The following is a 14,961-nucleotide window of genomic DNA, read 5'->3' as shown; positions in this document are numbered from 1 at the left end:
ATTTTACAACGATGGCGGTATGGTGGATGACTGGTTAGCACTTCCGCCTCCCAGTGTTGAGGGCGTGAGAGCGAGTTCGGGCTTCCGGGGTAGAGTTTGCATGTTCTCCCCGTGCCTGCGTGGGTTTTCTCCGGGGTGCTCCGGTCTCCTGCCACATTCCAAAGACATGCATGGCCAGTTAATTGAGCACTGGGAATTGTTCCTAGGTGCGATTGTGAGTCTGGATGGTTGTTTGTCTTTGTGTCCCCTGCGATTGACTGGCAACCTGTTCAGGGTATACCCGGCCTACTGCCCGAAGACAGCTGGGATAGGCTCCAGCGACCCTTTTGAGGAATAAGCGGTTAAGAAAACGGATGCATGGATTTTACAACGACATACTGTATTTATTTAAATATCTTAAGTTACCAGTAAATTCCTGTAAATTAGAACATTAGTGAATTGCTGTTTTCTTTTTTCTTTTTTTAAGTAAATACAGTAACTGTAATTATATACATCAAATACTTGTTAAAATACAGTAAAATACTGTAATTGATTTTCACAGTAATTAAATGGGATTTTACAAAAATTAACTGACAACTTTTCTGCCAGTTATTTCTTGTATATTCTACAGTCAATTCATTACAGTGTACTCATGCATGCTTACAGTGAAAACAATGCATGCTCAAAGATGACAAGTTTCAACTTTTACACAGAAATCTTAACAGTGTCTCAAAAAATCTATTACTGTGTAATGAGAGTAATAAGATTAATGTTGTGAAATAAAAGTGACAAATGGGGAGCAGATTAGGCATGGCTAAGAAAACCAATCACTCATTTGATCGTTCAGTCGTTCCATTTGTGTGGAATTGATTCTTGATAAATCGTGTCATGAAGCACCTGAGGCAAATTTGTGTGCTTTTGATGCACTGTTAATTTAGTCTCAACTTTTTGGTTTCTAAAAAGGGAGCGTGATGTCGCATATGGCTTGAGGAGCTACATTAACTCTGGCACAACTCTTCTGAGCGGCATAACTGTACTAACTACGACACTGGCATTAAAACAGATAAGACTGGGGAGTTGGGTTAGGCTTGACAACTGAGTTAAATAATTCATGTGTGCCGAATCCAAAATTGTTCTTAGTTTTTCCTCAATCACCTCACGTTTTTTAGCTATAGCGTACCTGTAAAAATAAATAAATAAATAAAACGAATAGTGGAATAGTTACATGCTTACTTACTACAGTCTTACTACAGTGGAATTTAGCTAATCTGGATGGTAAACTGTGGTGGAAAAATTGATGTGGTAGAAAAAAAATCACTACCACTTTGAAATCAGCATGCCAACTTTAGTTTTAAGCAGCAAAAAAAATCAAACTCAACATGTATATTTTTTCAAATTGTTCCCCAGTGTAATTGATAGTTATTTTCTCCTATTGCTGATCGAGGAAATGTGGTCAAAATGCCCAACCCTAGACTAAACATTTGCCTCTTGAGGTGGTCGCCACAGCAACAGTCTACATATGAAAATAAGAAAAATGAGACCAGTTTGATGCTACCCTGCCGCTTCATAACTGTCACAAGCGCAATAGTTAAGCTGCATTAACTAAATTACTGTGGGTACGCTTTGCTTTGAAGCTCTATTATCACAATGAATAGCACTAGGCAGTATCAGCACACAACAGGGTCGAGGAAGCGTGGGAAGCCCCCCAATTTCCACAGTGTGGGTATATCATGTAAAATAACCAAACCAGAAATGTTGCTTTGAGGGGGAGTTTGTCATTTTCCTTTGTGCTTTCCTGTTGCTGTGACTAAAAGCTTCCACAGATTTCATCATGGTACCTAGTTGAAGGTTTCATAACCATACCGAGATTGAGCTTTGTCGGGTCAGCTGGGAAACTGCAGTTGCCATGGTGACAGATGTTGATGTGATGAATCCGGCCCATTATGTGCACACACTTTATTTAAATCTGTACTGTTGTTTCATTCTGCTGAAGAGCTTCACATGTTTTCTCCACTCTGTGTCAATGGCTCGTTAAAACAAGTGTCAGCTCCCTTCACCTTCTCTGCTCTTTGGATAAGCTCACTCCACTGATATCTGGAGCTGTTTAGGAACAGTGTTGCTGGCTATGTCTGTGTAATGGGACCCTTCACCTCAGATTGGATGAAGCCATGCAGGGAAGTCTGGGAAACACAAACTTCAGAAATTGGCTCTTGTCGTCTCTGCTCTGCTGGACACTCGTTGCTCTACTGCCTTTTTTTTTTTCTCTGGAGAGCTCAGTACTGTTCATTCGGTAATTTTACCGATTTGACATGTCATCATCATTGCTCTCTCTTTTTTTTTTCAATGTATATTTTTTTTAATTAATTTTTATTTTGTATGTGGGTGAGTATGTGTATGTGCATGTGCGTGCGTGCGTGCGTGCGTGTGAGTGTGTATTCATTAGTTCACCTAAAACCTATTAAAAAATCCCATACAGTTCACCTAAACCGAACACTTCAGAACCCAGCCAGAGCCGTGAGGCCGTCAGGAGACCTGAGGAAGGACCAAAGAAAAGAAAGGAAAGTGAAAGTGGGCCAAGTATTTTTTACATAACTCTTTGACTGCCAGACGTTTTCAGAAAAGGGATGCCGTGGGTGCCAGCCGATTTTAAGCATTTTGACTGATCTTTCAAGGTCCACAGAAAATTATGTGTTTGGACTATGGAAACACACATACTACCAAATGAAAGATTAAACTGTCATCTTTCATCAGAAAAAAAAGTTTGTTTCTACCTTATTCCGTTTTTGAGTAATCAACAATAGAAAATGGTTAGTTTCACCTCTGTTTTGAAAAAAAACAAAAACGTCTTTTAACGTCTTTGGCACTCCTCCATAGGATTTTACTAAACGTTATTTAACGTTTTTGGCAGTCAAAGAGATAATGATTACTGTAAAATCCCATGAATAATACTTATTACTTTGCCAAAAAAGTGTATTATGAATGGGGCTTCTTAGGAAACAAACAAAAAAATTATCATTGTTTAGACATTTACCAGTACTTAGACAGTACCTAGGAGTTGTAAAAAAGAAAAAAAAAGAAAAAAGAATCCCTTTATGGCATATTTTATACACAATGCTTTCACTACTGAAATTAAAAGTACACCATTTAAAAACAGAAACATGGTTAAAGAGATTTAAAAGCAGAGAAAAAATATAGCTTATTAAAATTACCTAAAAGAGAGTACAGTACAAGAATCAGACTTTAGCGAGCAAGATTTTAAACAAGATTTTAAAAATACTTTGGAAGACTTTTAATTATAGATATGAGGACTGAGCATAGTGGATGTAAAATCATTTTCACTTTATTGGCAAGTTTTTAATCTTTATTCATTCACTCTGATAATAAAGAATGCCAGCGAATTGGGGGGGGGACGTATCTAAAAAAAACATATTTTTAATGGTAATTTTTTTTGGGGTGCCTATTATATACAAGTGTGTGTTATTCACGGCATTTTACGAACAAGTGTGGAAAGCTTGTTATTTTAAATAGAAGGGATTACAGTAATCCACGTATATTTCTCATTTGACGCTACCAATAGCGTTTACTGTAACAAATACATAGAAAATTCCATCCATCCATTTTCTATACAATCAGAGCACATAGAGAGAAAGACAATCATTCACACTCACATTCACCTGGTCACTGAGTGTGAACTGTTTCTGTCATTTGCATATTGTGTCCATACCACGCACATGCTCACCAACTACTTGATCCGAAAGTCTACTCGAATAACTCTACTTGGAATTTGAGTTAAGCGAGTACGGTGTCTCCATTGGTCACATTAAGTGTACGTTCAGCTTTATCAAGCACTAACATTCCTGAATTTTTTTTACTTTGCATTTTCAAAAGGACAATGTGTTTGAGACTGAAAAGATAATAGGCAAAAGTTTCATCTGCTTGCAAAAATTCTTGAAAAACCTCCTTCAGAAACAGCTGGAAAGTGTTTCTCCGTCTGTAGGAAAGGAGTGATGAAGGGTCAAAACTCAGGTCAGGGCCAATAAGATTGATGTGCAGCATGGTTGGACACACATGGAGGAAGAGCTGATTACACTGGAGTTGAGGAAGGCAGTTGGGTTTGGAGGGAATGGGGCAGGATGGACTTGGGGGACAAGACAAACAAAAAAAAAAACAGTCCTAAGAAAACATCCTTTTTTTGGTTGGAATGAATCAAAGTACAGTAGCTGTGTGCTTCCCCGATGACCTCAGGGTCACTTCCTTTGTACGTCTGACATCATAATGTCTCCTGAGTGTTTTGGTCATCACACTGCATGTCTTCTGCAAAATTCTTCTACCTTTCATGCGATGACACGATTGGATTGAAACTAAAAATGCTCCGCTTCCTGTAAACAGAGAGTCAGCTCACAGGAGAACAGCTGTGTCTTCGGGGGGGGGGAGGCTATTTTTATATATCCACTCTTTGTTTTTATTTCTCCCTCACTTCCAGTCCTCCGGCCACCTCCTAGCGACCTGCGCCAGTGCCCTCATTTTTGCTTCAGTGGGCATTTACAAAATGCTCATACTGACGCTCCACGATTTATTGATTTACTGATTTACTGATTCATGTGAACATGGAGAGTAAGTTTGCGTGATGATTACGATGTACCTTTATTTCCTCCTAGAGCCCCGTGTGTAGCTATAACTTCTGCTTTCTTGGCTCTTTCTACAGACTCGTATTCGGCGCCAGGCAGCGAGGGTAGCATCTCGACCTCCGTGGCGTCCCTGCCTCCGCTGGCTTCAAGCAGCTCGGCCCCCAGCTCGCCCGGCTCCAAGCGCTCTGTAAGCACCCTGAAGAAATGGCTGACAAACCCCGTTCGCAAGCTCAGTGCCGGGGCCTCGGCCAAAGGGGAGCGTCAGATTCGCAAACTGGAGGGGAAGCCGCCTCCTCTTCCGTCCCACAGTCAAAGCCAAGATCTGGGCGGCTCCCTGAGGCCTGATGAGCCTCTTACCATCTTGCCTGTCACTCACACAGAACTGGTGAGCAGGAGATTATTATTTTTTGGGATGTTCATGATGCTTTTGTTGAATCTATGCTTGACATAAGTAAAGATGCAGTCTTTAACTAAAAAACAGAAATGTATAGTGAAATGTAATTATGGACTAATGGCAACGGATGTGTGGGTCTTTCAGCTCATTCTCATGAAAATTAATTTGGACATTTACAGAGAGTGAAGGAGAGCACTGTCCATATTCATGGTTTTTCCTTTACCATTAGCCATGCTGACTGAAGTTAAATGAATTTGTTGTGAAAAGATTGTAGACATAGTGTATATCAAAAAGCTGAGCTTGGCTCCCAAATTATAATGTGATTAATTATGCAGGACTTGTCGGTCTCTGTGTGAAATATTTTGATGCTGATTGCTGTGCTTTGCGAAAAGGTCAATTGACATTTGATATTTACTGTGCAAACGAGCTCAACTTTTCTTTTGTATTAGCTTAATGATTGTAGGGTTTTTTTCTACCATTTTAGGTGACATTAATCAACATATTACATATACATTAAGGCACTGGTTCTTAACCTGGGTTTGATTCGGTCAGTGAGTCTCAGGGGCTCGGCGGAGGTCAAGGCACACACTCGCCTCATATGATTTGTGATGATACTCCCTGCTTGGCCATTATTGGCTGCAGGTGACCACGCAGGGAATTTGGTAAATGGTACTTCATTAATAAAGCACTTTTGGACCTTACAAGGTCAACTTTATATTCAACTACTCATTCACCTATTGATGATGCAGCATCAGGAGCACCTGGGGGTGCAGTATCTTGCACAAGAATACTTCGACATGGCCACAATCTCTGGGTTGAGAGACAACCACTCTACCACTGAGCCACACCTTTCCCATTCAGTGTGTTCATTAGTCGACTTTTGACAGTTGTGATGGTACGTTGTGATTTGTTATTATAATCCCTTCATACTAGCTAAGTCGAGCAAAAAAAGAAAGTGGTCGGACGAATATGTGCAATTTGAATTGACATGTATAAGTGAACGTATGGCGTTCCACAGGGCTCAATTCTGGGGCCTCTGCTGTTTTCATTTTATCTGCTGCCCCTTGGATTGCATCTTAAGAAAACAGTTGTTTTAAAGTGCTCTTTAAATATGGAGTTGAGCTGAGTGATGGGCGTCAGGGTCCAAACTGCACCATTTCCCTTAAGCTGCATTTGTTTTTCAATATATGGTTCAGTGAATACGCATAGCGTTTTAGTACCTCCAACAAGGTTAAGAACCACTGCATTAAAACACGTATAGTAATGAAACCATTTTATGATTATGACTAAATTCATTGTGGCTTCTAAAGTCCTGTAACACTCTTTTTTCTGACCCATTTATGTGTGTTTGCACACAGCAGGAGTGGAAAGATGGCCTGGCTAGCCCTGAGGATCTGTCGCCGGCGACACTCCAGTCCCCCGGTTACATAACCGATTCACTGATTGGCTGCACGTCTCTGCCTCACACGCAGGTCTGTCTCCGTAAAATACTCCACCTTGTAACACCTTGTCGTAAAATCAAAGCAGAAGTTGCGTAAGTGGCCTCTTTGTCGATGAAGTGCCGCGAAATGAGGAGCATGAGTTAAATTGCATTTCAGCAAACAGTTGTAGACTACATTTGAAATGGGCTCTATTCTGAGTGAGGACCCAGACATAATTGCTCTTTGTCGCCATGGCCCTCTAGTAAAATGTGTAGTGACTAACGCTATTGCTGGTGGCAGAGCTCATTTATGAAGCGAAAAACAAACACATTAAGGATGGCATTTGATAAGAATTTTAACATTCTGATTCCATTATCCTCATAAAAACATAAATTATCAATAATGGCATACTTATACACAACAAATAATAAAATAAGCCCTAATGCCAATATAAAGTCCATTTAAAGGTGGTCATGCGTAAGTGCATTTATTAAGGAGGTTATATGCATTTAACTGCTTGTGGATAGAAACTATGCAGGAGTCTAGTATTTGTGCATGCGCCGATGTCCTGTATCTTCTTCCAGAAGGGAGGGAGGTACACAGTTTGTAGCCAGGGTGTATATCCAGAGTGCACATATGATCTGTAATGTAGCCTTCAGGGGAAAGTAGGCAAATTAGTTCTCAAAATGTGTTCAGACCAAAAAGCTAAGAGTTTTTAGGCTCAACGGGTACAACAACTTTAAACACTGAGATTGAGAACATTTAAAGGCGAGCTTCTGATTTTCATCATTTGTGCCAGGATATCATAATAATGATAATTTAATACATTTTATTCGTAAAGCACTTTACATTTGAAATCAAACCTCAAAGTGCTGCAGTGGGTAAAACATAAAACACAACAATAAAACCACTATATTAAAAAGCAGCAAACAGTAGAACCAATTAAAAGACAGTAAATAAATATATCAGCCCTGTTTTAATTCATTAGGTATAGATTTTTATTTTTTATTTTTTTCCCCACTGGATAAGTTTCCCAATATATGGCACATTGGTTATAACCGTTTGGTAATCTTTACAGTACACAGCTGTGGACTCTTTTTCTCCTAGTGCAGAAGAAGGTCTAATCTGTCCAAAATGGTTTCTACTCTTACACTGTACTGTATTTGGCGCCCAGCCACATGGGGGACGACTCCGCCTAGTCAATGTCACAATGTGTGACCCGATGTTCAAAACTGGTTTCAACTAGATATGTGTGCAATATGCATCAAGAATAAAGGTAACAACAACACAATAGCCTAGCTCAGGGGTGGGCAAACTTTTTGACTTGCGGGCCACAATGGGTTTGAAATTTTGACAAACGGGCCGGACCAGGAGCATTTGGACCTCATAGCACAGTAAAAACACACAGATAAATGTACAACCCAATTTACTTATAGTGTGCACTAAGGACTGCGTTTTTCAAATGTGCAAAATCCACTTATTTAAAACAGCTTTTCCAATAGCTTCATTTTTATTGTTTTAGCTCAACTTTTGCTGTGTTTTTATGCTTTGTAAAGTGACCTTGGGTGTTCTGAAAGGTGCTGTTTTTAAATGAAATGTATTATTATTATTATTATGATTATTATAAAATAGCCCTAATCCAGGTAGTATGTTTGCCTCAATGAATATGCAAGATGCGGCATTTACACACTATTTGGCAAAGTGGGAGGAGAAATGTAAATAGATTATAATAGCACATACACTGTGATCTGTCAAACCTGGTGACTGCATCTATTATTAATAGATTTCAATTCAAGGCGTAAAGTTAAAGAATTTTTTTCCATTGGCCCACCCATTTTTAACCCGGGCCCCACAGTACGTGTGACACATGCGGCTGCATGATAGCCGCTGCTGCCTGTCACGCGCTGAGGACAAAGCGCGTACATCCAATCCGTCTCTGACCACTTTTCCATCTCCGTGGGGGACGCAGAGCACACGGTGTTTGTGCAGCAGCTCAAAAAGAAGCCAAAAGCCAACGAGGAAACGCTCATAGAAGTGCTCGACGCACGCCCCGGGGATGTCTTCACCAATATCAACAGTCTCCTGCATGCGCGCTCCTCACCTCACCCATGACAACATGTAGAAAGACTATCTTCAGCTGTCAAAAGGATCAAAACACGCAACAGTGCCACAATGTTGACTGATAGACTGAACTCTTTGTCCCTGCTTTCTTTCAAAAAAGAATTGACCGATTCTCTGGACTATCAGGACATTATTGCTGTGTTCAACACAAAACCCTGCCGTCTCCTGCTGTAAATGTCCAAATCCAAATCCAATAAGATAAGATAAGATCCACTGATTGTCACACCCATCTAAGTGGGGTGAAATTTGTTCTCCGCATTTGACCCATCCCCTGAGGGAGCGGTGAGCAGCAACAGCGCCGCGCTCGGGAATCATGTGGTGATCTAACCTCCCAATTCCAACCCTTAATGCTGAGTGTCAAGCAGAGTGACAATCGGTCCCATTTTTATAGTCTTTGGTATGACCCGGCCGGGAATTGAACCCACGACCTCCCAGTCTCAGGGCGGACACTCTAACCACTCGGACACTGAGCTGAAAAAAAAATAATAATAATTTTTTTTTTCTAGCCTTATTGGATAAGTTCGGCGGGCCGGATTGAAACACATAACGGGCCGTATTTGGCCCGCAGGCCGGGGTTTGCCCATGTCTGGCCTAGCTCATGTTATCTACATTATCTCCTTCTGTTCCAAAGAGGCCTAATCTAACATGCTCGATCCAAAATTAATTTAGGCATAAACCAAAGAATTCTTCTGTAAAAAAAAGAAAATTTGACCTGTTTTTGCAAAATATCCTCGCTGTTTCATCATTCTACCCTTGACGCCAGCCCAATCAAGGCTGAGAAAGATTTTGCTATAAGCGGCCCACGCTGTCGGCCAAGGTTTTTTTTTAAGATGATCGATAAGCAGAATCATCAGTCAAGCAAATAAATAATTACTGGGAATCAGTTCTCAAAAGGTAACCAGTTTTCGATTTCCTTCCCTACTCGTTGACCACATGGAGTAATGTTAGGGTGCGACCTGTGTGATGCATGACTCAAATTCAGAATTCACAAAGAACGCTGCATGCTTAAACAAAAAAAGAATGCTTTCATGTCTCCATCAAAAATGCCAGCAGCTCTGTTAGGTTTTCACTTTGGATCATAGATGAGTCGACAGTGCCTGCATACAGCCAGCAGAAAAAAAAAAGAAAAAGATCTGAGCCCTGGAGGCAAAACATGTTGTAATTTGTGTCTCAGCAACACATCAAAAGGCCCTAATAAGATTACATCAGGAGGGTGAGGTCAGTGCTTTGGTCTGCCAATCTTAAAAAGAGAAGGAGAGAGGTGGAGGTAGATTCAATTATGTGTTGGATCAGTTATTTTACAGCTGTGCTTTTTGTCTCATCCTCTCCTCCGGCAGACCGTACATGCAGCATGAATGCATTGTTGCTTTTCCTCTTTTCAACACACTATTGTCTCTAATCTAATCCCTTCACGTCCCCTCACACACACACACACACACACACACACTCACACACACACAAACGCACACACACACACACACACACACACACATACACACTGCTCAGAAAGTGTGTGGTGTGTAATGCTTATTGTTTCTCAGTCAATGGAACATTTTGCTATTGCGCTGTTAAGCAACAAAAACCCTTCAAAAGGAAGTTGGCGCAACAGATGACTCATTTTGAATGGTTTTCCTGAGGAACAGGCTGTACAGTCATTTTGACCCACATTAGCACACAACAAAATATATAATGCTTTACCGAGAGGAAATAAACGGTACTGTTATTGGGAGATACGGTCAAAGCCGTCTTTGGCGTGCGAAGGATGCCGACAACAAAGCGTTTCAAATGCCTTTTTCCAGACTCTGACATAATGAGAGCATGTGAAACAAACGGCTCTTTAACAGGATCGTCTTCCAAGCCAAATGATCGGTGCTACCACCAACCGTCACTAATAGAGATATTTGAATGACTTCATCGTATCTGGACCGCATGCTTGATAAATGGTAGAAAAACACAGAATGAAGAAAGACCGCATATAACCAACACCAGCCAGCCATAACAGTGATGATTTTAGTTATTTTGTTAAAGTACAACTTGAGGAGGAAATCTTTGTTTCCACATTAACTTTAAACTTTGATAGGGAGGGGGGGTAAAGGTTGGTCTCACAGTATCGTAGAGATACAACGTTCCTTATTTATGGTCTTCCTGGCTGAAAAACAAAACATGCACCCAAGGGAGACGGGGCTTATTCTTCCTGTGGGCTTCGCCACAGCACATCTGGATGTGATCAGGGAGCCAGGACGACCTGTCAGGCTGCGTGAAGCTCTCCTGGTGGGGCAAAACCAGCCAGGGGAGTCGTGGTCTCCGTGGAGCCTCTCTGTCTCCTGCTGCGCACTTCTCCTCTTGCTCGCTCTTGCACACACACTTTTCACAAGAAACCCGTATGTGGCATAAGGCGAGGAAAAGAAAAAACAATGTCCTGTCCTTAGTTTCCTCTTCCGACTCATATTTCTGTCTCTATTTATTTCTGAGGGATTACTTGTATATTTCTGGGGTGTGTGCGTGCAAGTTTGCGTGTGGTGTGTTTAAGTTTGGGAGGTTCTGCTTGACTTGGAAGATGGTTCACATGGATTTTGGTGAAGACGGACAGCTGTAGATTTAGGTTTATAATGTCAGAGAAACATCCTGTAAATACGGCAATGTCTAAAAATAGAGGAATCATTTTGTAATAGGATTATTTCTGTCATAGAGAAATATGTTATAAAAACAAGCAGTATTGATTTAGCACAAATTTGCATATCTTACATACACACTCTTAGACAGGAAATGTCAATTCCTCAATTCCAGGAAAAAAGCATGAGCACAGTCGATTCGTTCAAAGCGACTTTGTGTCAACTCTTTATACATTTACAGCCAAAGAAGAACATGTTGCATCATAAAATCAAAACATACAATACTCGTGATGCATTGCATATGGGCGCGAGTGGCCAGATGGTAAACAGAAAAATAACATTTATGAGGTCATAAATCACCATTGCACAGCTCGGTTGTAATTATTTGGCTCATCTTCCTAAGTCAAAACTCAATCAAGTCCCTCTACGGCTTCATTTGTCAGCTCCACTACTAACTTTTCATGCTTATCGCCTCATCTTCTGCCTTCCATCTCTCCCAAGTGATGTTGACTGATCTATAACAGCGACTATCTCCGTCAGATCTTCTTATCGTTCAATTCCTCATGTGTCGCTGCTGGCTCACGTCACCTTAGCAACCTGCGTCATTATCGCGCACCGCCCGCTCTTTATCGCCGCTCATGAACATTATTTGCCACATGATGCCGCAATAATGGTGTGCCACCTTTGATTTACACTTCTGATTGTCTTCCTGTGGCTGCCTCCTCAGGACACTCTGGACACTCAGTCCACCTCTGTCGTACCAGATGACAGCGGCTCCATCCTAATGGACGACACCTCCAGTCAGTGGTCTTCAGCAGCTGAGACCGAAGAGGAACGGAGGAGCGCGCTAGAGAAAAGCTTGTAGGTTTTCTATTCAACATCCCTCAGTATGTTCGGTGCCTCGCCTTTTGTGTCACAGTTCACTACAAATATTTCCTCTCTCAAAATGATTTCTTTATTTTGCCTTTTTAGCAAAAAACTGTTTTTTTTTTAGTGTACTGGATAATCTGACTTATTTCAAAGTAATCAGCCCTGGAGAACCCACGGGGTCAAATTTGCCCCCTATAAATTCTGCTACTCAAATAACAAAGACCTTTTTTTTTTTTTCATACAAATTTAACTTAAAAAGTCCAGAGTGCCACTTCTGACCCCTGCATGGGGCCATCTAGTGGATGAATATTGCACTTACATGAGCCAGAGTGGTGGTGACAAGATGGCTGGCAACATGCTGTTTTGTTGAGCTGGAAATCAATTCAAACAAAACCATCTTCTCAGCAAACCATCAGATGGTAAAATTGTGTTTTTTTTTGTTAATCTATTTCATATCATGTTGCAGAATGCCTAGGAGTATGTTTTATACATATATTTTGACAAATTAGCAACACTGAGCTAGTTAAAAAAAAAAGGGTTAAAATTGAAAAAACATACATTTTGGTGTTCAGTGAACTTTAGCAGTCATTTAATGTATAATTCATAATTTTCCAAAGAAAAAAAGGGTTCTTGGGTTCTCCAGGGTTAAAAAATGTATTCGCCTAACACTGATACTCCTGATATTACAACTTTATTCATTTACCAGTATTTTTTTCCACATAGCATTTTGTCTTTTCACTGTGGCTCAGATGCTCCGTTATGAAACCAACTGTGGAATTATTAACTTCAAGCAACTGATATCAGAATTAAATCACTCCTCTAGTTAGATAAGAAATGTAATCTCTAAGTACGTTTTAAAGACACAATAAATCACGTATTTTTAAAGAAATCTATACTGATTTTATAATTGTGTCGTGAATTGAAGTCATTGTGATAATTGAAGTGAGTGTCGAATGATGTTTTTGGGAAGTACATTTTGTCTGCACAGATGCTTAACTTCTAATTGAAGCAATGCATTCAAGCCGTTTTCCGGTCAGCCAAGTAGTTCAGTGTAACAGACCGTGTTGAATGCAGTGCTGAGATCCAATAAAATTCAAGCAGAGCGGAGTCTCTGTGCAATGTTGTGGTAAAGTTTTGACTGGAAAGACTCACTTCATCATGCCAAGGATGTGTTTAGCAGTGTCCTTGCCGGGATTTACTTAAAAGGGCTGATTTTGGTCATGTTTGAGGTATTACTCATGTTTGAGGTATCTATTGGTGATGAAATAGCAACAGCAGTTTCTGTTGATTGTTTGCAGAGGATAAAATACTTTGAGGTAACTTTATTTTTATGCCATACATGGTAATTAGTTCATTCATTCATGAATTTTCTTTGCTTCCATTTTGTAACAAAATGTGTTCTTTTGAGCGCCCTTACCGTGTTATGCTCTTCAATTTTTCTGAGTTCCCAGAATGGATCAAGATAAGACCCGCATCAATACACAGCAATTTTTACATGTTCGCAAGATCTGAACATGATTTACAGTAGTTCTAAATGAATAACATTCTGCTTTCCAGGACTGTTGCATAAGTTTACTCTTTAGTTAGCGCAGCACACGACCTGGCCAAAGCGATTCGAGGTTCTGGCACTGTGAAAATGAACTCAAGACATGCACGTGACATTTATCTCTTTTCAGGTACGTACTGAGGGAGCTTATTGAGACGGAGAAGCATTATGTAGCAGACCTGGGCCTCATAGTGGAGGTAAAGCTAAAAGAACTCCAAATCCTTATCATCACAATTTTGGCATTTTTCTCCAGCCGGCGCTGTCTCCAGTTTGAAACAGATTTGAGGAATTATGAGCTTGGGGGGAGCATCAAGGCAGCGCCTCTTCTGCTGCCTCAGATAGCTTCAAATACTTTTGGTTCATACAGAGGTTGTCGTCTTCGGAAAGTACAGCATCATGTGGGAAGAAATATGCTGATGTGTTATTGCTGCAGGGTTTTTTTTTTTTATCACATGTTCACATATATGTAACTTTAGATGAATTTTGCATGAAAAAGAAATGCACGCTACTTTTGCCATGACAAGCGTTTTAGTTTTAATTTGAGTTCAATTTTCTGGTTAACTTAACCGGTAATTAGGGTTAGGGTTAGGGGGTGAGAGTTAGTGTAGGATCATTTTGCTCACAAACTTGACTGGTGTATGGTAAAGTTAACTGTTGGGGTTTGGTGGCCAGGAGTTAAAAAGTACTGTCACATAATTATAGTGAAAATGTGAGCTAACATTAGCATTTGTGTCGTTCTCTTGCAGGGCTACATGGCCACAATGAACTCGAAAGGTATACCGGAGGACATGAAGGGAAAAGACAAGATTGTTTTTGGGAACATTCACCAAATATTTGACTGGCATAAAGAGTAAGCTCTCAATTTTCTTTCCTCCCGCCTGCTGCGTCGCGTTAAGTGGAAGACAAAGGAACAATGGCTCAGGAATGATTACATGCATGTGTGTATGTTTGTGTTTCCTCTGTAGTTACTTCCTGGGAGAGCTGGAGAAGTGTGTGGCAGAGCCAGAGCGACTGGGTCAGCTTTTCATTAAACACGTGAGTATTGCTGAAGCCTACACACACACACACACACAACACACAACACATACAGTGGGTAAATAGAGCTAAGAATGCATACAGGGAGTGTGTTGATAATAAAGTGGTACCCCAAGAGTTTGAGCCGCCAGCGCACCTCACTAGAGCTTATTTCAGCCAGCATCAATGGATTAACTCTGTGCGCTTTGGATTTATGAGGCACTTTTTAGTGAAATCAAGTAGTGAGGTAAGAAGGAGAATATCCAGCAGATGTTATCTTGAAGTTACCATACGACGGTTGCTTTTATTTTGGTGAGTTTGTGCTTCCTGTTTTTGTTCCATTGACGTTGACTTGATAGGACTGTCAGATTGAGCT

General features: G+C 40.6%; 1 protein-coding gene across 7 annotated transcripts in view; it reads left to right on the top strand.

Moving 5' to 3' along the window:
- The window catches only part of arhgef25a (Rho guanine nucleotide exchange factor (GEF) 25a), a 75,039-nt gene that overhangs the window by 50,657 nt on the left and 9,421 nt on the right, over positions 1–14,961 (top strand). For 5 of the 7 annotated variants that reach the window (XM_077572594.1, XM_077572602.1, XM_077572613.1 and 2 more), the window contains 6 exons: positions 4,685–4,992; positions 6,360–6,473; positions 11,883–12,016; positions 13,702–13,768; positions 14,318–14,421; positions 14,537–14,606. In XM_077572594.1, the coding sequence (XP_077428720.1) occupies positions 4,685–4,992; positions 6,360–6,473; positions 11,883–12,016; positions 13,702–13,768; positions 14,318–14,421; positions 14,537–14,606 (797 nt within the window). Of the gene's footprint in view, positions 1–4,464; positions 4,594–4,684; positions 4,993–6,359; positions 6,474–11,882; positions 12,017–13,701; positions 13,769–14,317; positions 14,422–14,536; positions 14,607–14,961 lie in introns of those variants that run through there. The other 2 variants (XM_077572629.1, XM_077572583.1) reach the window with 2 other exon arrangements.

This window comes from Vanacampus margaritifer, chromosome 1 (assembly GCF_051991255.1).
Source record: "Vanacampus margaritifer isolate UIUO_Vmar chromosome 1, RoL_Vmar_1.0, whole genome shotgun sequence".
NCBI classification, from domain to species: Eukaryota; Metazoa; Chordata; class Actinopteri; order Syngnathiformes; family Syngnathidae; genus Vanacampus; species Vanacampus margaritifer.
This window is presented reverse-complemented; position numbering and strand designations above follow the sequence as displayed.